This window comes from Neoarius graeffei, chromosome 11 (genome assembly GCF_027579695.1).
Source record: "Neoarius graeffei isolate fNeoGra1 chromosome 11, fNeoGra1.pri, whole genome shotgun sequence".
Lineage (NCBI taxonomy): Eukaryota > Metazoa > Chordata > Actinopteri > Siluriformes > Ariidae > Neoarius > Neoarius graeffei.
The window spans coordinates 23,389,478-23,415,207 of NC_083579.1; the positions used below are offsets into that span (position 1 = coordinate 23,389,478).

At 41.1% G+C, this 25,730-nt stretch overlaps 1 protein-coding gene across 4 annotated transcripts in view; it reads left to right on the plus strand.

Annotated features, from left to right (window-relative positions):
* Positions 1-25,730, plus strand: part of qkia (QKI, KH domain containing, RNA binding a) — a 237,003-nt gene that overhangs the window by 97,645 nt on the left and 113,628 nt on the right. For all 4 annotated transcript variants that reach the window (XM_060933628.1, XM_060933630.1, XM_060933629.1 and 1 more), the window contains exon 3: positions 24,046-24,162. In XM_060933628.1, coding sequence (XP_060789611.1) covers positions 24,046-24,162 — 117 coding nt within the window. The remainder of the gene's footprint in view (positions 1-24,045; positions 24,163-25,730) is intronic.

Consider the following 25,730-nt stretch of genomic DNA (forward strand, 5'->3'; position numbering starts at 1 on the left):
GCGGCATAACAAGCCACAGACGGCGATTTGCCGCCGGTGACCGGCTACTTTTGAGACGGCAGTATTTACCACTGTGTTGCATCACATCTACTTTTAACAACACCCGGTAAATGTTTGGGAACTGAGGAGACCAATTGCTGTAGTTTTGAAAGAGAAATGTTGTCCCATTCTTGCCTGATGTACAATTTCAGTTGCTCAACAGTTTGGGGTCTCCTTTGTCTTATTTTGCACTTCATAAGACACCAAATGTTTTAAATGGGAGACAGGTCTGGACTGCAGGCAGGCCAGTTTAGCACCCGGACTCTTTTACTATGGAGCCATGCAGTTTTAATATGTGCAGAAAGCAGTTTGGCATTGTCTTGCTGAAAGAAGGAAGGCCTTCCCTGAAAAAGATTTAGTCTGGATGGCAGCATATTGCTCTGAAACGTGTATATATCGTTCAGCATTAATGATGCCTTCCCAGATGTACAAGCTACCCATGTCATATGCACTAATGCACCCTCATACCATCACAGATGCTGGATTTTGAACTGTACACTGATAAGCTGGATGGTCCTTCTCCTCTTTAGCCTGGAAGACGTGGTGTCCATGATTTCTAAAAAGAATTTCTACTTTTGATTCATCAGACCTCGGGACAATTTTCTACTTCGCCTCAGTCCATCATAAAAGAGCTCAGGCCCAGAGAAGGCGCTGGTGTTTCTGGATATTGTTTATATCTGGTTTTAACTGGACGCAGTAATTAACTGTTTTCACAGACGATGGTTTTTCTGAAGTGTTCCTGAGCCCATGCAGTGATTTTCCACTACAGACATGTGTCTGCTTTTAATGCAGTGTCTCCTGAGGGCCTGAAGGTCACAGGCATCCAATGTCAGTTTTCAGCCTTGTCTCTTGCATACAGAGATTTCTCCAGATTCTCTGAATCTTTTAATGATATTATGGACCATAGATGATGTGATCTCCAAAATCTTTGCAATTTTACATTGAGGAACGTTATTCTTAAATTGTTGCACTGTTTGCCCACGCAGTCCTTCAGAGTGGTGAACCCCTCCCCATCTTTACTTCTGAGAGACTCTGCCTCTCTGGGATGCTCTTTTTATACCCAATCATGTTACTGACCTGTTGCCAGTTCACCAAATTATTATTATTTTTTTTTTTTAGCATTACGCAACTTTTTCAGTCATCTGTTGCCCCTGTCCCAACTTTTCTGAAACATGTTGCTGACATCAAATTCAAAATGAGCATATATCTTTCAAAACCAATAAAATTTCTCAGTTTCAACATTTGATATGTTGTTCTTGTACTATTTTCAATGAAATATAGGGTTTCCATGATTTTACAAATCTTCTCATTCTGTTTTTATGTACAGTTTACACAGCATCCCAACTTTTTTGGAATTGGGGTTGTCCACACACACACACACACACACACATATATATATATATATATATATATATATATATATATATATATATATATATATATATATATATATACATATTATCTATCTAGATAGATAGGTAGAGAGAGAGACACACATATATACACACACAGATGTATAGATATACACATGCGTGCGCATGTGTGTATCTCTCTCTCATATATAAATAAAAAAAATTGTGGCGGCGTGGGGTCGGGAAAGGTAAGTGGCTAAGTCATTCCACCTGCTGTCAATTAATGTATGTGTTACAGGGATGGAGCATAAAAGGAGAGAGAGAGCAGAGAAAAGGAGCTCTCTCCCCGACCACAATGCGTGTGAGTGATTTGAGTGAAAGGAAGCTGGAAAGCAAGCTGAAAAGCTAAAATAACTCGCTTGCTCACTCACTCACTCACTCACACATGCGTTGTGGTCAGGGAGAGAGCTCCTTTTCTCTGCTCTCTCCTTTTATGCTCCATCCCTGTAACAAACACCCATATTCTCCCCCCCCCCCCCCCCCCCCCCCCCCCCCCACACACACACACATTAATTGACAGCAGGTGGAATGACTTGGCCACTTACCTTCCCCGACCCTGCCCTCCATTCACAGATTGCTGCTTGGCCACGCCCCCCGCTGCCACAATTATGTATGTGTGTGTGTATATGTGTGTGCGCGTGCGTTAGGGTTGGGCGGTATCCAAATTTTGATACCTTTAAACTGTCTGTGTTTTCCCGGGGTATACGGTATTACCAAGAAAAAAATATTTTGTTTCGGCCTACTGTGTAACGTGCGCCTATGCGGACCTTGTCCAGACCTGCGCCTATGCCTCAAATGTACTATTTAAAAGCAGCATAGCGAATTATGTGCATTGTGGTATGGATTAAGCAGCAAAGCAAATTTTGTGCATTGATTAATGGATTAAGAGATATTTCAAAGCATCACGCAACTCTTCCTTCATCTTGAAAATAGCATTCAACTGTCGTTTACACGTCTGCGTTGAAACGCCATTTGCAGCACTATTTCACCTACTCCATCAAAAAAAAAGTACACGATGAGCAGGATCATACCCTTTCAAGCATGGGAAATAAAAAAAAGAAAAGAAAAAGAATCAACCAACACCCAAGTCCGTTTAGACTGCGCGATAAACCATATTCTTCAGCGCAAATCAGGCGAACCTAATTCAAATGCGTGATAGCTGCACAAGGCAAAATCATATGGGCCCACGTCATGCCATGGCGGGGAAATTAATAATCAAATGGTCTTACCTTGCTTAAAACGTTGTCTTGATCACATAACTCCTTACAATTATTCCACTTAAATCCATACGGTTTAACACACCCAACAAAGATAGCAAGCGCATTGCTAATTCCCACCAGAAACCTAACAGTTTACGCTACGATGTTTTCTTCCGTTTCTTCAGTAGATGACATTTCAAACGTTTATTACCCACATCCCAAATGTCATACGTTATATTATTTTACCTTGTTGTTACTCATGTAACCTTCTCAAAACACAACTCATTGGAGAGATCTCGTGGAAGTGGAGTACCCCAGGCTATGGTGTGCCTTAGGGGACATATTAGATTTTTTTCGATTTTGCGCGGTCATTTACATTATTGCTGGCTCTTCCTTTTCGTTTGGTTTGAAACCAAAATACTGCCACACTGCCGATGTTGTATTTTTTTTTTTTTGCCACTAACTCGTTATCTTGACTTGCCATCTTTCAACCGCGGTCTCAGTCTCTTGCGAAGCTTTCTGTCAGACTCCAAATGTCACGCAGGGTTGCCATGGTAACGACATAAACAACCCTGCACGCGATGAGAACTACTTTAGGAAACTGATAGAATTAGTGAAAATACGATCACACAGTTATTCGGGATGATCTTCAATTTATTATTTTATATTATGACCTCATGTACTCCATATTTATTTAGATATTGTATATTTTTTTAAAATGACGGTAATGAGACCGATACCGTTGGTACTTTTGGATACCTCGGGATACCTTCTTACCGTAATACCGCCCAACCCTAGCGTGCGTATAAGAAAAAATCTTTCCAGCGTGTTCTGGGTCTACCCCAAGATCTCCTAGTTGGACGTGCCCAGAAAACCTCCACAGGTTTTCCAAACCACCTCAGCTGACTCTTTTCGACATGAAGGAGCAGCGGCTCTACTCAGAGATTCTTCCAAATGTTTGAGCTCCTCACCCTATCTTGAGGGTGAACCCAGCCACCCTTAGTCCGGGAGCCAAAGGCCCAAATTTGGCTGAACCTGGCTTCGTCGGTTAAAGTTTTTTTTTTTTTTGCTGTTTGTTGTTGTCCAAGGTCTACTCATTAAGATAAGAGAGGGTGCCCGGTGATATCCCTTGGGCAATTCCGGATATTGGCCCTTTATTGTTGGATGTGCTGCAGTCATAGCCTAAATTCTGACATTTTGACATTCTTCACTTTATGTTCACCAAAGTCTATATATCATACTTATTTTTGTGTTTGTTAACATAATAGGATGAGTTTAAGGCCTGGGGGTGGGGTTCCAGCCATGGTTGGGGGTGTGGCCATGCAATTGGGGGCGGGGCTTATACCAAAAAGCCCTTTATTACTCTATTACTTTGGTTGTTAATGTGAGCCTTAAATTATTGGGCATACACTCCATTGTCATCCTTGTGTTTACTTCTGCAGGGGCATATGAGGGACACAATTCGCTAATTCAAGCCAACTTGTGTAGCTATCTTGCTAACTCTGTCAATCACACTGCCCCCAAAAGATCACAGCACGCATAAGCTAAGCAGAGAAACTATTTGACTGTAATCATGAAAGAGCAGTGACATGTACTCACTGCTCACCAGTGAACTAGACCCATAGTTTCACAACACTGGCTAGCACACCCAACTCTCACCTAGTAAATACTAGTCACTGATTTTTTTAAGCTAATACATTAAGCTAATAGATTGCTTATTTTAACGATATTGACTGTTGAAATAGTAATGTCCCTGGTTCCCTAGTAAAATTCAGGGCATTGTCCCCGATTATCATCTCAAAAGTCTGTTAACCTTACCCTCACCCCCACTCCAAACCACACTGCTTGTGGACTGAGAGTCATGTGCACTAGCCAGTCCACTGACTAGCACGACTTTTAAAACGTTGGGCAGTAAGGTTTCCTTAAGCTAATACATTAAGCTAATAGATTGCTTATTTTTACGATATTGACTGTTGAAATAGTAATGTTCCTGGTTCCCTAGTAAAATTCAGGGCATTGTCCCCGATTCACCCCCACTCCAAACCACACTGCTCTTCCACTGACTAGCACGACTTTTAAAACGTTGGGGAGTAAGGTTTACTTAACATTCTCCTCTGTACTAGCTGGCATCCAGTACATAAGCATATTTTTACAGACACTAAGCAATGGCAAAGGGTTTAGAGGGTTTTTTTTTTTCATCTGAACTCTTAGTTCTTTCCTTAAATAGTTTGTGTGTTGTGTGTGTTTGCATACTGTATGTAATTATTTTACATAATTATTGCTCATTAGTGTGTGTGTATGTGTGTGCGTGTGCATGCATGCATGCACGTACATGCTTTATGTACTGTAGTTCTTGTATCAAAATTGTTAATTTTGCAAATTTATGAAAGGGTCAATTACACGTTTGACTAATTTGAATGACAGTAAAGCGTGAATACTGTACAGCCAATTTGGTTAATTGAAAATCAGTATCTTTTGCTATTCTTGTGTGTGCGCGCGCATGCTGTATATGCCATTTTGCATGCTTGATATATTGCATACTGTAGTTTTACATAGTGGATCACTGGTGTGAGTGTATATGCATGCTGTATATAGTTCTTTTACATAGTGGATCACTGGTGTGAATGTATATGCATGCTGTATATATTTCTATTTCATGCTGTATATACAGTAGTTCTTTTACATAGTGGATCACTGGTGTGAGTGTATGCATGCTGTATATAGTTCTATTGCATGCTGTAGTTCTTTTACATAGTGGATCACTGGTGTGAGTGTATACATGCTGTATATAGTTCGTTTACATAGTGGATCATTGGTGTGAGTGTATGCATGCTGTATATAGTTCTTTTACATAGTTATTGGTCATTAGTGTGTGTGTGTGCATGCTGTATATAGTTCTTTTGCATGCTGTATAGTTCTTACATAGATATTGATCATTATTTTGTATTAACTGTAGAGTTTATGTAATACTTGTATAAAAATTGCTAATTTGGAAAAGTTATGAAAGGGTTAATTAATCCACATTTGATGTATTTGAATGACAAATATAGAGAAAAATGTGAATACCTATCAGATACAGCCAACTTGGTGCATTTAATATCAGTATTTGCACTGATATTATTTTTTTTGTATTTTCTTCCATTATTTGGGCAAATAGGGCATTAAAGGGTTAATATATTAAATTGCCCAAGGGATATCACCGGGCACCCTCTTAAATCTTGAAGAGCTACCTCAAATCTATAAGATAAAGCAAAAAAAAAAACTTTAACCAAAAATTCCGGGTCCGACCCCATGGCTCCCGGACTACCCTCTGGAGAAAGCTCATTTCAGCCGCCTGTATTCACGATCTCATCCTTTTGGTCACTGCCTAAAGCTCATGACTCTATACATGAGGGTTTTGGACAATTCTGGACAGTTAAATTTAGTGTGTGTGTTTTGTTTTTTTTTTTAATTTGGTAAATTGTGAAAAGGGGGAAAAATCTGTTCTACGAGCTACACATGTTGCAAACTCAAATGTCGTAGTTTCCTTGTGTGTTTGATGACGCACTCATCTCTTACTGTTGCTTCCAGACTTCTGGTTGTATTTGGTTTGGGGAAAAAGACCCAAATGAGTGGCTACGTTTGGCTACATTTACATTCCAGTTGTAGTGCACACTGACACATCCTGATGAATAAAAGCACAAGGCATCACCAGTGCTACCAGGTTTCCAGATGTTTTCTGCAGGTATTTTGTAGTATTAAATCTCTTTTTTGCAGGAACACAATTAATGGGTGAAATGCAATCACGTGTTCACTGAGGACACATTTGAGACTGTTGATTCACACCAGGTGAATCAACACAGAGTGAACAGTGCCAGACGTCCTGGTAGAGTGTGTTTTTGTTTCAGTGTCGTTGTGATGACCACAGGACAAGGAGATGAGGAGTAGAGACAGGTCTGAGGATGGAGAGATGGATAAATAGATATGTCGTGTTGAGGGGAGAGAGAGGGCTCAGTGAGGGGATAGTGTGAAATAATTTTCCTTGTGTCTTTCTTTCTCTCTTGCACACACTCCTACCTACCTGACTGAATGTCCTCGTTCGGAGAAAGTAATTATTCTGTTTCCCATAGGATGCATTTCATAATCTGTTAGATCCGACACACACGTGCACAGTTACAATGCTGATTTTTAAATTGGGAACTTTTCCTCTATATAAAGCAAATCCTATATAGCACACAGTCTAAAGTGGAACATCCAGCATTCACGTTAGGAGTGTTGAGTTTGATTTGATCATGTATGATAGTTTTAAAGATTCTATTGAACAGATGCTGGTATGGCTAGTTCTGGATTTGGATAATGCATATGTACCAGATCATCCATTAGAACACTTTACAATCTGATCATCTGGAGCTTGTTTGTGTGGGTTTTGTGTTTTTGTATTCTCGTATTCCCCCCCCCCCCCCCCCCCCCCCCCCCAAAAGACTCCAGCTGGATGGGTTTTTATCTGCCGTGTAATTGGTGCTTGGTGCTGTTCACAACTTTAGTGCTAATGATTTATGATAATGAGCTTTCCATCTGGAACCGGATCTATCTGATGCACACAGGAAATCCTTCGCACAGCATATATAATGGGACTTGTGACCAGTCACCCTGCTGCATTTGCAGTATTTGATTCCGATAGTATTTGATGTGCAGCTTTATCCAGATACCAGCCATAAAAAAAAAAAAATCCCACTGGGCTTTGTGGCTTTCATTCAGACTTCAGAATTATATTTTCCAGAAATATACACTTTCACATTTATCACAAATGTCTTGTAAAACTGAATATGTAGGTGTTTGGCTCAAAAATGACACCTACAGTATATAATTTGGCTTATGTAGTACTTTTGTTCCTGGAGTACGCAGTTTTTATTTTTGAGCTGCTGCAATTTCTAGACACTTGTCATGTTGTGGGTTTTTTTTTTTGCCTTAGGCTTTTCATCTGTTTAGAGTTTATGGCTTAAAATTGGATACATCAAAAGCTGTCAGCAGCTTTTTCTCATAAAGCATCAGCTTCTGTTTACACAAGCTCTCGATAATTTATTGGGAATTTTCATCTCCAGTTTCGTCCTCGTCAATCTTTCTGCTAGGAAGGAAAACATAAAACACTTGGGCATGCTGTTCTAGGAAATGATTCAATGACATGGTGGTGTGATGTGTCCTGATGCAAAGCACAAATGCATGTTTGTTTTGTTGTAATTTAATGTTACAGAACGTCCATCAGACAAGTCGGTTCCTTTTATCATTTCATTTTAATGGCTATAACAGTTTCCTGACAAGCATCTTTTTATCCCCCGCCCAAACGAAGTGTGGTGAGGGATATAGAAATGGGTTCCGTCCGTCCAGTCACGTTTTTGTTTCCGGGCCATATCTTTTAAAACTATTGAAGATCTCTTCATGAAACTTTGTACACATGTCAAGAACTGGTGCCTGGTGCCTTTTGCTGTTTTTGATTTTTGAAAAAAAAGTATTTTTCAAGTTTTTACATAAATAGATTTTAACTAAGTTTCTAAGAGCAATGTTCGTTTCCATCGAATATATCCAAAACTATTCATGATACGGATTTGAAACTTGGCATACATGTTAACAAGGTGATGTTATGCAGGGATCCCAGACGTCCGCTATTTTCTAGCTAAAGTGTTTTGTTTTTTAATCTCTTGTATATCCATTAAAAATATGTTTAAGTAAAATGACCAGCAGAATACGTTCTGATTTGGTTTGCTTGTTTAGCGATGTTTTCGTCGGCTTCGTTTGTTCTCGTTGACATTCGGGAACACTCGGAAGTTAAATTGATGTAAATACCGCGAGCACTGTTGCCAGATTGCGCGGTTCTCCGCCCAGTTGGGGGGTTTCAAGTGCATTTTGGCGTGTTTTGAACATATTTTGGGCTGGAAAACGTCAGGAGTATCTGGCAACACTGACCGCGAGACTGTACGCGATAGAACAAGAAAACAATATGGCTGCGCCCATTTGCTAGAAAACATGTTTTAACTCCGTTCGTGCTTTTGTTTCTAATGCATTGAACTTAATTCAGAGCACTGCAGGAACATCAGAAAAGCAGAAGGAAAGATCAGAGAAACAAAAGCAGAGAAAACTGGAGGAAAGACAGAATGCACCCCAGAAAAGAGCATTAAATTCCTTTGCAGTGAAACCTTTCAAAAAGAGAGGTTTAAATCAAATATCTCCAGTGTTTGCTGTACATATGTATATATCTAATATTACTGAATCTTTGATTTCTGCTCATATTCATGATTTTTGAAAAATGAATGTGGCTTATATTAGACTAGTTTTGACATTAACTTGAAACAAAAAAAATAAACAAATGAGATGAACTATGGATACTATTGTTATAACAAAATCAGTGGAATATTTAGGCAAGTATATTTTTCAAAGCTACATTTTCGTCTAATTTTTATAATTTTTTTTTTTTTGCCACTTATGTCATTGATTACAAAATATGGCATCAAATAGATGCACATTATGGTTAAATTCTGTTGCTTTTCTATGTTAAATCTATGTAAAAAATGTGTTCTATAGCATCTTTAAATGTTAAAATCTCAACAGCTTCAGGCAGCCCCCTTGACCCCTGCTGATAGTTTCTCATCTCATTATCTCTAGCCGCTTTATCCTTCTACAGGGTCGCAGGCAAGCTGGAGCCTATCCCAGCTGACTACGGGCGAAAGGCGGGGTACACCCTGGACAAGTCGCCAGGTCATCACAGGGCTGACACATAGACACAGACAACCATTCACACTCACATTCACACCTACGGTCAATTTAGAGTCACCAGTTAATCTAACCTGCATGTCTTTGGACTGTGGGGGGAAACCGGAGCACCCGGAGGAAACCCACGCAGACACGGGGAGAACATGCAAACTCCGCACAGAAAGGCCCTTGCCGGCCACGGGGCTCGAACCCGGACCTTCTTGCTGTGAGGCGACAGCGCTAACTACTAGCCTACACCACCGTGCCGCCCGGTGATAGTTTCTTACATTCCTCTATTTTTTTCAATTACTGCTGGGATCCCTGGTTATGGGTTTCGTCCGTCCGGTCACGTTTTCATTTCTGGGCCATATCTTTAAAACTACTGAAGATATCTTCATGAAATTTTATATACATATCAAGCAACATGTGAACTGGTGCCTTTTGCTATTTTGGGTTTTTGATAATTATTTTTCATGTTTTTACATACAGTGGGGCAAAAAAGTACAACCCCGATTCCAAAAAAGTTGGGACAAAGTACAAATTGTAAATAAAAACGGAATGCAATAATTTACAATTCTCAAAAACTGATATTGCATTCACAATAGAACATAGACAACATATCAGATGTCAAAAGTGAGACATTTTTAAATTTCATGCCAAATATTGGCTCATTTGAAATTTCATGACAGCAACACATCTCAAAAAAGTTGGGACAGGGGCAATAAGAGGCAGGAAAAGTTAAAGGTACAAAAAAGGAACAGCTGGAGGACCAAATTGCAACTCATTCGGTCAACTGGCAATAGGTCATTAACATGACTGGGTATAAAAAGAGCATCTTGGAGTGGCAGCGGCTCTCAGAAGTAAAGATGGGAAGAGGATCACCAATCCCCCTAATTCTGCGCCGACAAATAGTGGAGCAATATCAGAAAGGAGTTCGACAGTGTAAAATTGCAAAGAGTTTGAACATATCATCTACAGTGCATAATATCATCAAAAGATTCAGAGAATCTGGAAGAATCTCTGTGCGTAAGGGTCAAGACCGGAAAACCATACTGGGTGCCCGTGATCTTCGGGCCCTTAGACGGCACTGCATCACATACAGGCATGCTTCTGTATTGGAAATCACAAAATGGGCTCAGGAATATTTCCAGAGAACATTATCTGAGAACACAATTCACTGTGCCTTCCGCCGTTGCTAGCTAAAACTCTATAGTTCAAAGAAGAAGCCGTATCTAAACATGATCCAGAAGCGCAGACGCCTTCTCTGGGCCAAGGCTCATTTAAAATGGACTGTGGCAAAGTGGAAAACTGTTCTGTGGTCAGACGAATCAAAATGTGAAGTTCTTTATGGAAATCAGGGACGCTGTGTCATTCGGACTAAAGAGGAGAAGGACGACCCAAGTTGTTATCAGCGCTCAGTTCAGAAGCCTGCATCTCTGATGGTATGGGGTTGCATTAGTGCTTGTGGCATGGGCAGCTTACACATCTGGAAAGACACCATCAATGCTGAAAGGTATATCCAGGTTCTAGAGCAACATATGCTCCCATCCAGATGACGTCTCTTTCAGGGAAGACCTTGCATTTTCCAACATGACAATGCCAAACCACATACTGCATCAATTACAGCATCATGGCTGCGTAGAAGAAGGGTCCAGGTACTGAACTGGCCAGCCTGCAGTCCAGATCTTTCACCCATAGAAAACATTTGGCGCATCATAAAACAGAAGATACGACAAAAAAGACCTAAGACAGTTGAGCAACTAGAATCCTACATTAGACAAGAATGGGTTAACATTCCTATCCCTAAACTTGAGCAACTTGTCTCCTCAGTCCCCAGACGTTTACAGACTGTTGTAAAGAGAAAAGGGGATGTCTCACAGTGGTAAACATGGCCTTGTCCCAACTTTTTTGAGATGTGGTGTTGTCATGAAATTTAAAATCACCTAATTTTTCTCTTTAAATGATACATTTTCTCAGTTTAAACATTTGATATGTCATCTATGTTCTATTCTGAATAAAATATGGAATTTTGAAACTTCATCATTGCATTCTGCTTTTATTTACAATTTGTACTTTGTCCCAACTTTTTTGGAATCGGGGTTGTATTTAGTCAGCCACCAATTGTGCAAGTTCTCCCACTTAAAAAGATGAGAGAGGCCTGTAATTTTCATCATAGGTACACTTCAACTATGAGAGACAGAATGGGGGGAAAGAATCCAGGAAATCACATTTTAGGATTTTTAATGAATTAATTGGTAAATTCCTTGGTAAAATAAGTATTTGGCCACCTACAAACAAGCAAGATTTCTGGCTCTCACAGACCTGTAACTTCTTCTTTAAGAGGCTTCTCTGTCCTCCATTCGTTACCTGTATTAATGGCACCTGTTTGAACTTATCAGTATAAAAGACACCTGTCCACAACCTCAAACAGTCACGCTCCAAACTCCACTATGGCCAAGACCAAAGAGCTGTCAAAGGACACCAGAAACAAAATTGTAGACCTGCACCAGGCTGGGAAGACTGAATCTGCAATAGGTAAGCAGCTTGGTGTGAAGAAATCAACTGTGGGAGCAATTATTAGAAAATGGAAGACATACAAGACCACTGATAATCTCCCTCGATCTGGGGCTCCATGCAAAATCTCACCCCATGGGGTCAAAATGATCACAAGAACGGTGAGCAAAAATCCCAGAACCACATGGGGGGAGCTAGCGAATGACCTGCAGAGAGCTGGGACCAAAGTAACAAAGGCTACCGTCAGTAACACACTACGCCGCCAAGGACTCAAATCCTGCAGTGCCAGACGTGTCCCCCTGCTTAAGCCAGTACATGTCCAGGCCCGTCTGAAGTTTGCTAGAGAGCATTTGGATGATCCAGAAGAGGATTGGGAGAATGTCATATGGTCAGATGAAACCAAAATAGAACTTTTTGGTAAAAACTCAACTTGTCGTGTTTGGAGGAGAAAGAATGCTGAGTTGCATCCAAAGAACACCATACCTACTGTGAAGCATGGGGGTGGAAACATCATGCTTTAGGGCTGTTTTTTTGCAAAGGGACCAGGACGACTGATCCGTGTAAAGGAAAGAATGAATGGGGCCATGTATCGTGAGATTTTGAGTGAAAACCTCCTTCCATCAGCAAGGGCATTGAAGATGAAACATGGCTGGGTCTTTCAGCATGACAATGATCCCAAACACACCGCCCGGGCAACGGAGTGGCTTCGTAAGAAGCATTTCAAGGTCCTGGAGTGGTCTAGCCAGTCTCCAGATCTCAACCCCATAGAAAATCTTTGGAGGGAGTTGAAAGTCCATGTTGCCCAGTGACAGCCCCAAAACATCACTGCTCTAGAGGAGATCTGCATGGAGAAATGGGCCAAAATACCAGCAACAGTGTGTGAAAACCTTGTGAAGACTTAGAGAAAACGTCATTGCCAACAAAGGGTATATAACAAAGTATTGAGATGAACTTTTGTTATTGACCAAATACTTATTTTCCACCATAATTTGCAAATAAATTCTTTAAAAATCAGACATTGTGATTTTCTGGATTTTTTTTTTCTTCATTTTGTCTCTCATAGTTGAGGTATACCTATGATGAAAATTACAGGCCTCTCTCATATTTTTAAGTGGGAGAACTTGCACAATTGGTGACTGACTAAATACTTTTTTGCCCCACTGTAAGTAGATTTTGACTAAGTTTCTAAGAGCAATGTTTGTTTCTGGAGCATATATCCAAAACTATTCATGATACGGATTTGAAACTTGGTATACATATTAACAAGGTGATGTAGATGTGCCTTTTCATCCTAAGAAATTTGAGAAATTAATTTTTCATGTTTCCATGGAAACAATTTCAGACTTAGTCTCTCAGGTTAGTCTTAGGGGTAGGTTTTGTTTCCGGAGCAGGACTTGAAAAATATGAGTGGTATTGTCTTGAAAGTTGGTATATGTGTTAAGTAATGTATATGGGCCTTTTGATGCTAAGAAATGTGAGGAATTTTAATTTTTAGCTCACCTGGACTAGAGGTCTGCGCGGGTCGGATTTTTCAGTCCCGCTCCTGCCCGCGCCCGCATTGTGCAGTCCCACTCCTGCCCGCGCCCGCAAAGAATTATGATTTTCAGTCCTGCTCCCGCCCGTGCCCACAAAAAAATTATGATTTTCAGTCCCGCTCCCGCCCACGCCTGCCATATTTTGTCCCGCTCCTGCCCGCAAATCCCGCATGATGCAGACGTTCGCGTTATTTCTCAGGAAAGTTCTTGTCTTGACACAGCGTGATGGTGCCCCGCCCCCTACTTTGAGTGGATTTCAGCATAAATATCTACAGCTCACGTTGTTATTATTTACCTTGTTTCGGAATTCAGCATGTACTGTCTCTAATAATAATAATTAGTGCTGTCAAATGATTAAAATATTTAATCGCGAATCACACATCATATGAGAAACCATTGTAATTCTCTGATCAGCATAAAAAAGTGAATGGGCTTGCTTTGTACCAATGGTGTATTTATTTATTTATTTATTTATTTTTTATTGCAAAGCAGAGCTAGTAAGAGAAGTGAATTGATTTACTGCTTGAGTTAGTCTACAACTTTAGTCAGAGAGACATGTTACACAGTGACGGTAGGCTTGACTCAATGCTATCCCAGAAATCCTTCCTGTAATATGCAAATTTGGCCGCCTCTGATTGGACAGCCAAATTTGCATATTACAGGAAGGATTTCTGGGATAGCATTGAGTCAAGCCTACCGTCACTGTGTAACATGTCTCTCTGACTAAAGTTGTAGACTAACGCAAGCCGTAAATCACTTCACTCATGGTTCTCTTGCTAGCTGGGTGTGAACTGCGAGTCATTAGAGTGATCAAAGGATTTCCCGTTAGGGTGATCAATGGCAAATTTAAGATGCCATTCCTCTGGCAATCTAACTCTCTCTGCAAATTTAGGCATCTTAAAATGTTTTTATTAATGCCAAATAAAATATCCAGCAGAAATTATATATGATAGACATAAATTAGTAATTTATAAATTTTATTTCAAACACATTTTTAGTTAGCGGGACTGCAGCTTATCACCGCTCCCGCCCGCGCGCGCATATGTGCACTCCCGCTCCCGCCCGCGCGCGCATATGTGCACTCCCGCTCCCGCCCGCGCGCGCATATGTGCACTTCCGGTCCCGCCCGCGCCCGCAATGAGCTTTCAAAATTTGTCCCGCGCCACACTGCTTTGCGGCGGGTCCCGCGGGACTCCCGTGGGAGTGTAGGGCTCTAACCTGGACTAAAGGTCCGGTGAGCTGATGCCATGGGCTGCTGAGGTCAGTGTAAAGCGGTAGGGTTGGTTTCCTGCAGAAGAACTTGAAAAACGTGACACATAATATCTTGAAACTTGGTATATAGTTGGTGTATATAGGGCGGGGGATATAGATGACTGTCTTCTTGTTTTCTGTTGATAAAAGTGCAGCTCATCATGTTACCTTGCCATGCTTTCCCCAAAGCGTAGACTCCTCTGTTCTGAAGATTTTCCTGTGGTAGAAAATGTTAGTTATAGCCGACACTGGAAACTCCTTCCAAAAGTGTTAAATAAACATCTAAAAAAAAAAACCTAACACCCCCCCCCCCCCCCCTTTTACCAAAGCAACACTTGCACACAAGTCCCTGTGTAAGTTGTTACTATTGTTACCTTGTAGTCGAAGCTACTGTCAGAGGTTCTGATATGATACAAAAAAAAACAAACTTCTGACCAATCAGATTTGAGAATTTAACAGTGCTGTGGTATGAAGAGATTCAAAAGACAGGACAATTTGCTGACAATCTGCCATCGAAGGCTGCTTTTGTATTCATCGTGGAACAAATGAATGATTTATTTAACCAAAATAGCCCTTTATTTCCTGTCTTTCTTCCTTCTTTAGTCTCCTGGTGCCCCTTTGGCTGCTTCTTTAAGTCTACATCTCTCCAAGTCAGCCCACTATATTACTTAGTTCAGGTTAATTGGTAATTAGCTTGACCACTCAATAGTGTCACCTCTTTACCCTTCCCTCACTCCTTTTGTGCACTTTCACATGTTCTTTCATTCTCCTGCTCACATTCTGTCTCACAGGTTAGTGTGAAACCTCCAGCATATGCTAGGTAAGAAAGATCTTGCAGTAATGCAAACACAGGCAGAAGAGGTAAGAGTGATTAAGTGCACAGGGACATGGGTTTGAAAGGTCCATGATAGAGAGGAGCGATTTGACTAGAGGGGATTTTTTGCCACCTTTTGCTGCACTAGTGAAAGCGATCTCAGTTTTAGAGGAAAACTGCTTCTCTTCTGCATCACTGTAAGCGTGCACACAATTTCTCTTAACACCCTGTCTCTCCCTGGCTACACCAAGCTGATAACATGTCGTAAACAAGAACCCATTTAGTTTTGACTCTAAGCCCCTCTCTCTCTCTCTCTCTCTCTCTCTCTCTCTCTCTCTCTCTCTCTCTGTGTTTGTGTGTGTGTGTGTGTGTGTGTGCACTTCATCTTTATTTTTAGGAGCATAGCGAACGTCCCTCCGACTCTGGAGTCAATTTAATAATCGGCTGTGATGTTTTGTAAAACCAATAGAGAATAAATCAAAAGGACGAACACTGGGGGTTGCTAGTAAACTGCTAAGTTTATGCACACTGCCATTAGAACAGAAAACAAACATCGCTGACATTGACTTACCCATGTTTTCATACCTAAAGATGGTGTGAATTATGCAGCATTTCCATTTGTAATAAAACTTGATGGTTAATTTGATTTTGCTATGTGAAATAAACCTTTGTGCTGAAGATTGTCATGTTCATAAGATTCTCAAATCAGATTACTTGAATTTCGGAAGGTTAGTCTATAAAAAAGAAAGTACATATATTCTAGGGGTAGACAAAACATATAAATTTATTAGCTAGCACACTGGACAAGGAATAACTCCAAAGTGCTGCCCAGTCCTGTGTTTTGGTTGTCCAGAAATCTAATTGACCAAGGTGAACGGCTGTAGTTAATATGCAGTAATAAATAATGGTGAACTAGTTCAATGGAATAAGTATAAGTTTGCACCCTTGACAAGTCAGCAAGTTGTTGGCCAACATTTCCAAGCACCATTCAGTGCAGAACCGAAGGTTCAGGTGATTGAGTTGGACCTGATCTAGAACCAGAATTCCAGGAAATGCTCAGCTCCAGGTCACCTTGCCTTTTTGAAGTTAAACCACAGGGGCGTCCAGGGGTGAAGGTGGAATCCTATTACTTGAGGTGGAGTCGAACCCAAAAGGCCATAGGGTGAAGTCTGAGCTGATCCACTTCCTCCTACTTGGAGTAGAGTCGAACCAAAAGTCCAGGGGGTTGGGTCAGACTTGATCCAGAGCTGCTTCTTTTGGTGGAGTCAAATCAAAAGGCCAGGGGGTGAAGGCTGAGTTGATCCACTTCCTCCTACTTCTGGCAAATTCGAACAAAAAAAAAAACAGGGGGTAGAGTCAGACTTGATCAAGCTTCTCGGACCTGGACTGGGTCGAATCTGGCTAGAGTTGGACAGATTGTCCTAATAATGGAGTCAAACATGATCCAAAACCTCCTACCTGGGTAGAGTTGAACCAAAAGTCTAAGTGTAGACTTTTGTTAAACAGGACAAATAGGTTAGGGTTGAGGATTAGGGGGTGGTCTTCTTGGAGGGGTTGGATCAGGTTTTGATTTTTGGTCATTTGATCACACTAATACAGTGAGTAAATATCATTCCACATACACAGACTGTAGTGTCGTGCAGCAGGCGGTTCCTGCTTAGGTAAACTATGACTTCTCAAATAGGCAGGCTATTTTCAAGATGATTCTACAAGCGTTGAGCTCAGTGGGGTGTCTCAAATTAAGCAAGACAAGTACACCGGTTGAGGAACACATTTGTCCATGTGCAGAAGGGTGTTGACCTTTGCTCATCAGGGAATGAGGCTGAATGTTTGACCTCCATCCCACCTGCTCTGTTCTCAGAATCCCTAATGAGGTTTTTTTTTGGTGTGTCTCTCTCTCTGTCTCGGTTATATTTCAGGGAACTGTTTTACAGTAAAAGCAGGGATTTTAAGTGTTTGGGAAGGAGAGAGAAGGGCTGAGAGAAGATGCATTAAAGAGTGTAGTTGGTCATTGATCTCTGTCCGATGTTTAGCTGTGAGCTCTGAGCGTGCAGCTCTCCCTGCTCTGCTCTTTAGCCTCGTGTTGTTTTGCATCCCTGTAGCGTCACTCAGAGGCTACTCTTCCTCACAGCGAGCCTTCACTGGGGGAACGAACACACACACACATTACTGCTTTTGAAATCAGCCTTGTTTACTGAGGCGCACTGCTTTGGGTTAATCGGACATATCGACTCATACTTTCAGAGCAATAAATAAGTGAATGTTGTATCCACATGCTAAACCAGCTCCAGAGTCGTTCCTATATTGCAGAACGAATGTGGTTCTAGACTGTTTCTAAACCACTTCTGGAAAGGGACAGCTTGGAGTAAAGTGTCTGAAAGCAAAGCCCCATTGGCTTTTAGCATATTTGTTTGCGTTTTGAGTTGACTTGTCAGTGTGTCTTGATGTGTGACAACAAAATAAATTTCTCAGATTCATGCTCTGTTCAAACTCTAACGCTTAACTTGGAAGTGGGTGGTTGGAACTTGGAATTATGTCATTTTCAAGCTACAAAGTTGGGGGAAAAACATGGACACCTCAATGTGTTACAGTAGTACTTATTTAAAAGTTTAAAAAAAAAAGTGCTACTTTGTTAACGGTTGATGCTCCAAGATCATTTTAATTTTGGCTCTCGGTGTTGAGGAGACCATCCTGACTTTCCAAGTTTGAGTGAGCTTCCCTGCATTTTATTTTTCTTGTCCCAAGTCAGAAATTCCAAGTTATGACTGAGTTTTAGTCAGTGGCAACAATGGCTGCTTTCTGGACCACTCATTCTAACCCTGCCCCTCACAGTCATGGCTGCCTGTACACCCTAGTCTTACTCTGTACAAGGTGTGGAACTTGGGTGGATAGTCAAGCTCCTTATTTCAACTTGAAATTCATTGTGCTGAGTTGTTCACAAGCTACATATGCCTGCTATAATATTTCTGTCACATTAGCTGCTGTTAGCATAAAGTTGCGTTCATGAAGCAGGTGATGGTTTTTACGTGGAACATTTATCATATCGTTCACATTCTTGTCCTCTTTGTCTTTCATCTTTCCTTCTTTCTGATGAATTTTCGTGGATAAGTGTTGGCGTCCCCTTCTGGCTGTAATTACTGCCTGGTTCCAGGATTCATAGTGAGCAATTTCCCCCAGTGCATCAGAGCCCTGCTCTCTGTCATATCCAATCAGCATCAAAACACACACACACCATTTGCATTGAAAAAAAAAAATGGAGCAGGGAACATTGGGATAAAAACATGGAAATATTTAAACTGTTATTTCAACGTTGATGAAACAGAATCTGGTCAGCTTGTCTTTGGCTCTTTGAATCTGTCTATTTCTTGCTCTCTCTTGGTGTCTTTTTCTCTGTGGTTAAATAAAGGCTCTTGGCTCTCTTCAATATGATGACATGAAAAGCAAGAGAGGGAGAAAGAGAAAAGATGAGTGTGAGAGGGAAAATGCTTCTTCCTTAAAGTCACTCCACCCGCTGCAGTGCCTTTGCCTCCTGCACCCTCATGCACCCTTATGCTGCTAATGTCATCATCCCCTTTGCCTGGTGTGTGTGATCGATCTGAACAGACAGCTCCTCTAGGCTCAGGATACGACTCTGTGACCACACACACTCCCTTCAGTGCTGTGCTGCATCCAGTCCATCCCATGCCTGAGCAGTTGAAGCATAAACCTGGTGCTTATTGTACCTTTAATTCCACTGACAGCCATGATTGTGTCTTGCTGAGAGGTGCAGCGTGGAAGAGCAGCTCGACACTGAAGTGCCTGTCGCAATTGCTGTCTCGACACAGGGAGAAGAAACCTGTGTGTTCATCTAACCAGCCGTCATCTTCAGGACTAGTGCTCCATTGTGATATCGTCTTTTTTCTGACGACACCCCACCCCCATATTCCATATGACACTTGTCTTGCCAAAGCCCAAGCTTTAGCGTTCAGGGAAATATTTATGAGCTGTAAAATCATAATGAACTGACACTTTCATGCTCACAGGAATGAAAACAAAGCAAGAGACAGCTTGTATTATTTGATGTTTTTCTGTAGGCGTGTGTTGCCGGAGGGTTAGTTTTAATCTTGGGGGGATTAGTGTAATATTCATGCAGAGTCCCACTTCAGGGAAATCCCTTGTATAGCCTTTTGATATATTCTGCGACTTATGATAAGTTCTAGAATATCATTTGATAATGATTAGCACAGTATTGGGGTTTGCAGTCGTGGGATGTGCAAATGATCTCTCAGACAAACCACTAAGCTTTCTGTAGGCAAGTTTGAGTTTTGATGATTCATTGTGGGGCTTAAACAGGTCACTGACCAGCACATGATTTTATCTGGCTGTTAGCTGTTCATGTAGAACAACCCTACTCTCCTGAAACAAAAGTATTCATTTGGTATTTGTTTAAATGTGATGCACTTTTACGGAGGTTCGAATCCCATCCCCTGCTGCACTACCTACATCTGCAGAGACATGATGTAACTGTTAAACATCAGGATGGGGGGAACAAAAGGCATTTGTGGTTGATGGTGCCAGATGGGCAGGTTTTAGTTTCTACCACTCTTTCCATTTTCACTCAAAAGTCTCGAAAGTTAATTCAGAATGTTGCACAAAGCAAAAAACATCCAGTGAGTGGCAGTTCCACATGCTGAAATGTCTTATTGATGCTGAGAATTTGATGCCAGACTGGTTCAAGCTGACAGGAAATTTACAAGAACTCAATCACTGTTTACAAACATGGTGAACAGAAAAGCTTCTGCACCATATTTTGAACTTTGAGGTGGATGGGCTACATCAGAGTCTGCCATAAACAGGAATCCGAGGTTATAGTAAGCACACCAAAACTGGATGGCTGAATACTGCTGTTTTTCCGATCTCTAATCCGAACTGTCACTTTTTACGAAACTGTAATTTCAAAAACTAGTTTCCTCAGCAATGAATTGCAGTCTGCTGATCTGTTAGGTAGGTGATGTAGGGTTAATCCAGTTATGCAATCAGAATGTATCTTTCAGATATCAGATAATTAATTATTTGTTTTCTCTCAATTTTCATCTAATCCACTTGAGTCACTATATGTCCCAATACACAATTCTCCTTTTCTGTGTCGTTTTCTACAAGTTGTGACACAGAAAAATCCTCAAAGCTGTAATTCATGAACACTCCACTCCACATACAATCTGTTGGTCTCTGTTTGATCACAAAACAATAAAGGTTTCCTGAATCAACATGTCAGCATCTTCCAATCAATATTTGCGTCCCCTGCTGCTGATTTTTCTGAATCAAGCTGAAACTCTGCCAGCGCCGCCATGATTGAAAATCATGTGATTGCATTCCTGATCACTGATTGGCCAAAGCTTGAATGGTGTTCGTGAACCTTACGTGCCATGCTGTTTTACCTATCAGTATCCCCCAATCAGCGCACACAAACTTTAATCATGATTTGAAGCCACATGGTTTATGAATTTAGACTTTGTGTACTACTTGTTTAATTTCCAACCCTTCCATATCATGACAGTGTGTTGTGAGCCTTTGTTCCCGTTTTTGTTCCTCATTTTGACAGTATACATTTAAAACATTGGTGCGTGGTTTCTTGTAGACGAATTCAACGTCACTCACCTTTCAACCAATCAGTGCGCAGCAAAGCATTGTGTGATTTCCAAAATGGCAGTGCTGGTAGAGTAGACTGCAAGTTTTCTTCTTAGTTGAAAAAAAATTGACCATTTGGATCAATATTCTCGACTTGAATTGAATAACATGTTGGATTGAGTAATCTTTATTTATCATGATCAAAATAAGGTTGGTAGACTGGCTGTGGAGCTAGCGGTTTACAAAATACACGACTTCTAACACGGGAACCCCCAGCTTTGGGATTTTTCTGTGTCATAACTTGTAGGAAAAGGAGACCGAGGAGGATTGTGTATTGGGGCATGTAGCGACTGTGCTTGACATTACCTATGAATTTGTCATCTCTTTCAGTCAGAGTTGATCTTAAAGAATGTCTTGGGCCATCCTTAAAAAAAAAAATCCATTTCCTGTCCACCGGGTGGGCAAAAAAATTTCAGTCGGGAGGGAGGGATTTTTTTTTTAATTATATATGGATGGATAAGAAATCGCAATGCTGTTTGCTTTTTCTTTCAGTACTTTTTTTTATTACAAAAGTAGACACATTTAATAAAATATGACAGTTAAATCAACTGAAACTTGTACAAAAACTTTAAGTTAGCATTTTAAATGCTGACTGCAACATTTGCAAAACTTTTACAAAGGTACTTAAAATGTCCGACAGACTTTTTGTAGTTCTAAATCGAACGTTAGGCCTAGTTCGGATGAAATTGCACTATTAAAATGATCACTGAATGATTTGTTTTTCTGAATCTTTACTATTTTGTTGTTCGCTAGAATACCATTTTGTGATTTCACACTTCAGCAAATGTTTGAAAACTCCGGATCTCCTTCCTTCATGGTGGCTGCCATTTTTTTGTGCCGCACGGCGCATGCGCAGAGCTGATTCGACAGGGCTTTCCACAAGCGCCGGCTGCGGCCACGCAATTAAGTCCAGCCGGCTACTTTAATGACTATTTTTGTAGCCCACAGGCTCTAAATATTAATTTTCGATTTTAATAAAATTAAATGTTTATCTAATGGACTGACAATAATGTCAAACTGAACCGTTGATCAAGGGAGAGGAACTCATCCGCGCCTCGACATGCGGTGTGCGCGCGCACTCGGCGCGTGCTCAGTTGCGTGAATGTGTCATGCACCGAAAATAAGAGATTTACAAGCCAGGAACGCCTCATGATGCAATACGCAAGAAAAGAAAGATGATTTACTGCCATTTTACTTTGTATTTGAGTAAAGTGAATAAATAAATGGTCTGTGGAAAATACATTTAACCCTGGGAACTGCGTGCACAGGAGTTTATTTTGTGTTTACTCCCCCCTGGCTACTTATTTGTCATGGCTGGCTAGTATGAGCCTTAGTGGAAAGCCTTGGGAATGTGGAAATGTCAAGTTCGATTTTAGATTTACGGAGCCGAAAAAAATGTCTCAAAACCGGCGTTAAAAAAAAAATTTTCACCCGCACAAACGGCACTCACCCGGCCGGTGGACCGGAAACGGAACATTTTTTAATAATGGCCTTGGATATAGACCCCTTTCACATGACGTCACCGCGCCGCGAGATTTTGTTAGGCGCCATATTGGAAGACCAAGTACATGCACTCACAATATAAAACAAAGTACGAGCGAGAGTAAAGTGACACGATGGATGATAATTCGGGTTATGTGAGTACATTACCAGTTGCAGAAAGGGCACGGTATGTGGAGAAACTGGCTGTGATTGATGGGTTTGACCCATATGATAAGACTCGGGGCAAGGGAGAATAGAAACATAAGGAGGACCAGACACCAATTCTGCCATCTGTTTGCTACCCAGACATTGTAAACTATTTGTTGTTTACACCCAGTGCCTACACTCAGTGTTCGAACTTTGCCGATATTTTCGGGGGGCCCCTTTTTTTCCCTTGGGGGTGTGTGTGCTTGCGCTTGTCTCGGAGCGCGGATCTCCAAACGCATGAGAAGCCTATCTTACGCACATATCACGTGGACTCCACACCTCCACACACGCATTGCGTCTGAAGTCATAACTCATCAGGGGAAATCGTGTCTGCATTGGCATGTTCAAAAAACAACCTCACGTCAACAATAATACCACACGCAAGAAAAAAAAAAACAGTCAGGCTACTCAACAACCAACCTGGCAGCAGCGAGCAAGCCCCAAACCATCCTAAATTATTATTATTATTAAATTGTAGAAGTCTGGGAGGCTTGCTCCTCATACAGTTGTCAACTTGGGGCCACTTTAGCATGTTTTAAATCTGAATTTCTTGTGTTTGCTTACCTGAAAGTGTCCGCAGATCATGCACAGACTTATCCATTATATCCACAGTTTTTTGCCAAGTCTCACACAGGTTTCTTTCAAGTCTACTGTTGGGCCAATAAATCATAAATAAAACAGCTCAGATTTGTTTGTTTAAGTCGTTTGCCACTCCACTTTATTCTCGTGGGTTCACATACCGCTGCCGTTATTATCCCCTTATCACGAGTTTGTTGGTCTTCCAAAATGGCGCAGGGTCTGTTTACTTCCGGTTTCGGGTGACGTCAGTGAAAGGGGTCTATACTATATTTCTCCACCCACCTCATGTGCTTCTTTAATTATATTTTCACTTGAGTATAATAACTGGTATTTTGACTGACCACATCTTTCCACTGTCAAGCCGTCTCACTGTGACCGTTGGAATTGTGCCATGTGTACGCTGGCTGCATGTTTGTGCTCCATTTTGTTCTGTAGTCAGTAGAACCACAGTGCAGGTGCACTGTGGAACGCTAGCTTTGCTGGATTTGATATGAAAACAAAGAGATTGCATTTCCTCTAATATTTAGAGTGCAGCCTTGTGCATAATGCAATATCCTGTTTTCTAAAAATATCAACCTTTTTTGTATTCAATACTAATATTGTCTTTCTTTCTCTCTCTGCAGTATAATTTCGTAGGCCGGATTCTGGGGCCACGAGGTCTCACAGCCAAGCAGCTGGAGGCAGAAACTGGTTGCAAGATCATGGTCAGAGGAAAGAGCTCCATGAGGGACAAAAAGAAGGTGAGATCCATGCTCCTTGTCCCCCCCGAGCCAAGAGCAGTTCTGTCTGTAGAGTGACAGGGATGTTTAATGGAAATTGAATGGGTCGATTCATTATAATCAAAATTCCCAAATGTTTTGGAAGAGAGTATCAAGATAAAAGAATGTAAATATGCTAAATCATTTTTTGTTAACATTTCATCCTAGAGCCAGTGATTCTTAAAGGTCTCCTTGCGTCGTTTTTTCATTAATTGTGCGGTGGTCTCTAGTATGAATGAATGCCCTGTGAGCTGTTTTTGGTGAAAAATGCTGTGGTTCTCCTGTTTCAGGCTGTTCTAGTTTGCTGGAGGAGTGGGTGGCGGGAGAACGACAGGATTTCGGCTCTTACTCATTAATATTCATGACATGTAAACGTGTTACCTCTGATTGGCTAACAGCACTGTGACGCTACCTCCAGTGAGTCAGAACAAGCGGATGTGGGTGTCTTACTATGGCGAGAGAGAGGGAAAAATACCGCGCACTGATGTCATTGAGATGCGATGCGAGGAAATGAGAAATTCAACAAATGTTTGGATTTTTACTGAACAAACAAATGAATAAAATGAACGAGTGACTTAAAAAAAAAAGAATGTAGGTGTCTTTGTAAAAACTGTTTTGATTGGCTATTATGGTCTCGACGTCGATGTTTTGACCAATAACAATGTAGATAACACGAATTTTACATCACATTCAACGAGATTTAAACGAGACTAAAGATGGCGACTTACAAATAATGTGTAAACATCGTTGGAGTTAATAAAGTTTGAACAGCATGAAGGAACATACCCCAACCCCCCGAAATTAATAAAAAAAAAATTCTCAACGGATTTGGCATAATATAAAAAGGTCGTTTTTTACTCAGAAAAAGTGGAAAACTCTCATCCCTGCCTAGCTTGTGACCATGTCATGCATGCTAACGTGGAGAATATGAACATGCTATTTTGTAACAAAAACCTTCGAACAAAAAGTTCATGTTTTACTTACAGCTTGTGAGCTGGTGGTCGATCGTCTTGACGGCACAGATCCAGGGATTAAATGCAACCTCAAAGCAAAACCACTACTGAAGGCACCGAAGTTTGAAAAGTCACTGTGGTTGAAATGATCAGAACACAGTACTAACGCTGCATTATACTTCGCTGGTGGTGTTCCAAAGATAAATTCCAACCATTTATTCTTCACCTCTTCTATCTTGGGCAAGAAATGCAACGTTGATGTGTTACTGCCACAAATAACACAGGCAGGAACTTGTTCAGACATGTTTTCAACTTGCTGTTAGGTCCTCTTCGTTAGCTATTGACGAGATGGGCTCTGCTCAGTGTTGCCAGATACTGCTGACGTTTTCCAGCCCAAAATATGTTCAAAACCGCCCAGTCTGGCAACACTGGCTCTACTATCTCTCCTCGCGCTTAAATCCGAACTTCCTTCCCGTGGGCGGTCGCAAGCCAAGGTGGGCGAGGCCATGAATACTAATTTACGAAGTGACGTAAGATTGTATGGCTTTTTCAGATCCGCTCGTTTTTCCGACTATTTTCTTTCATAAGCTAATACAG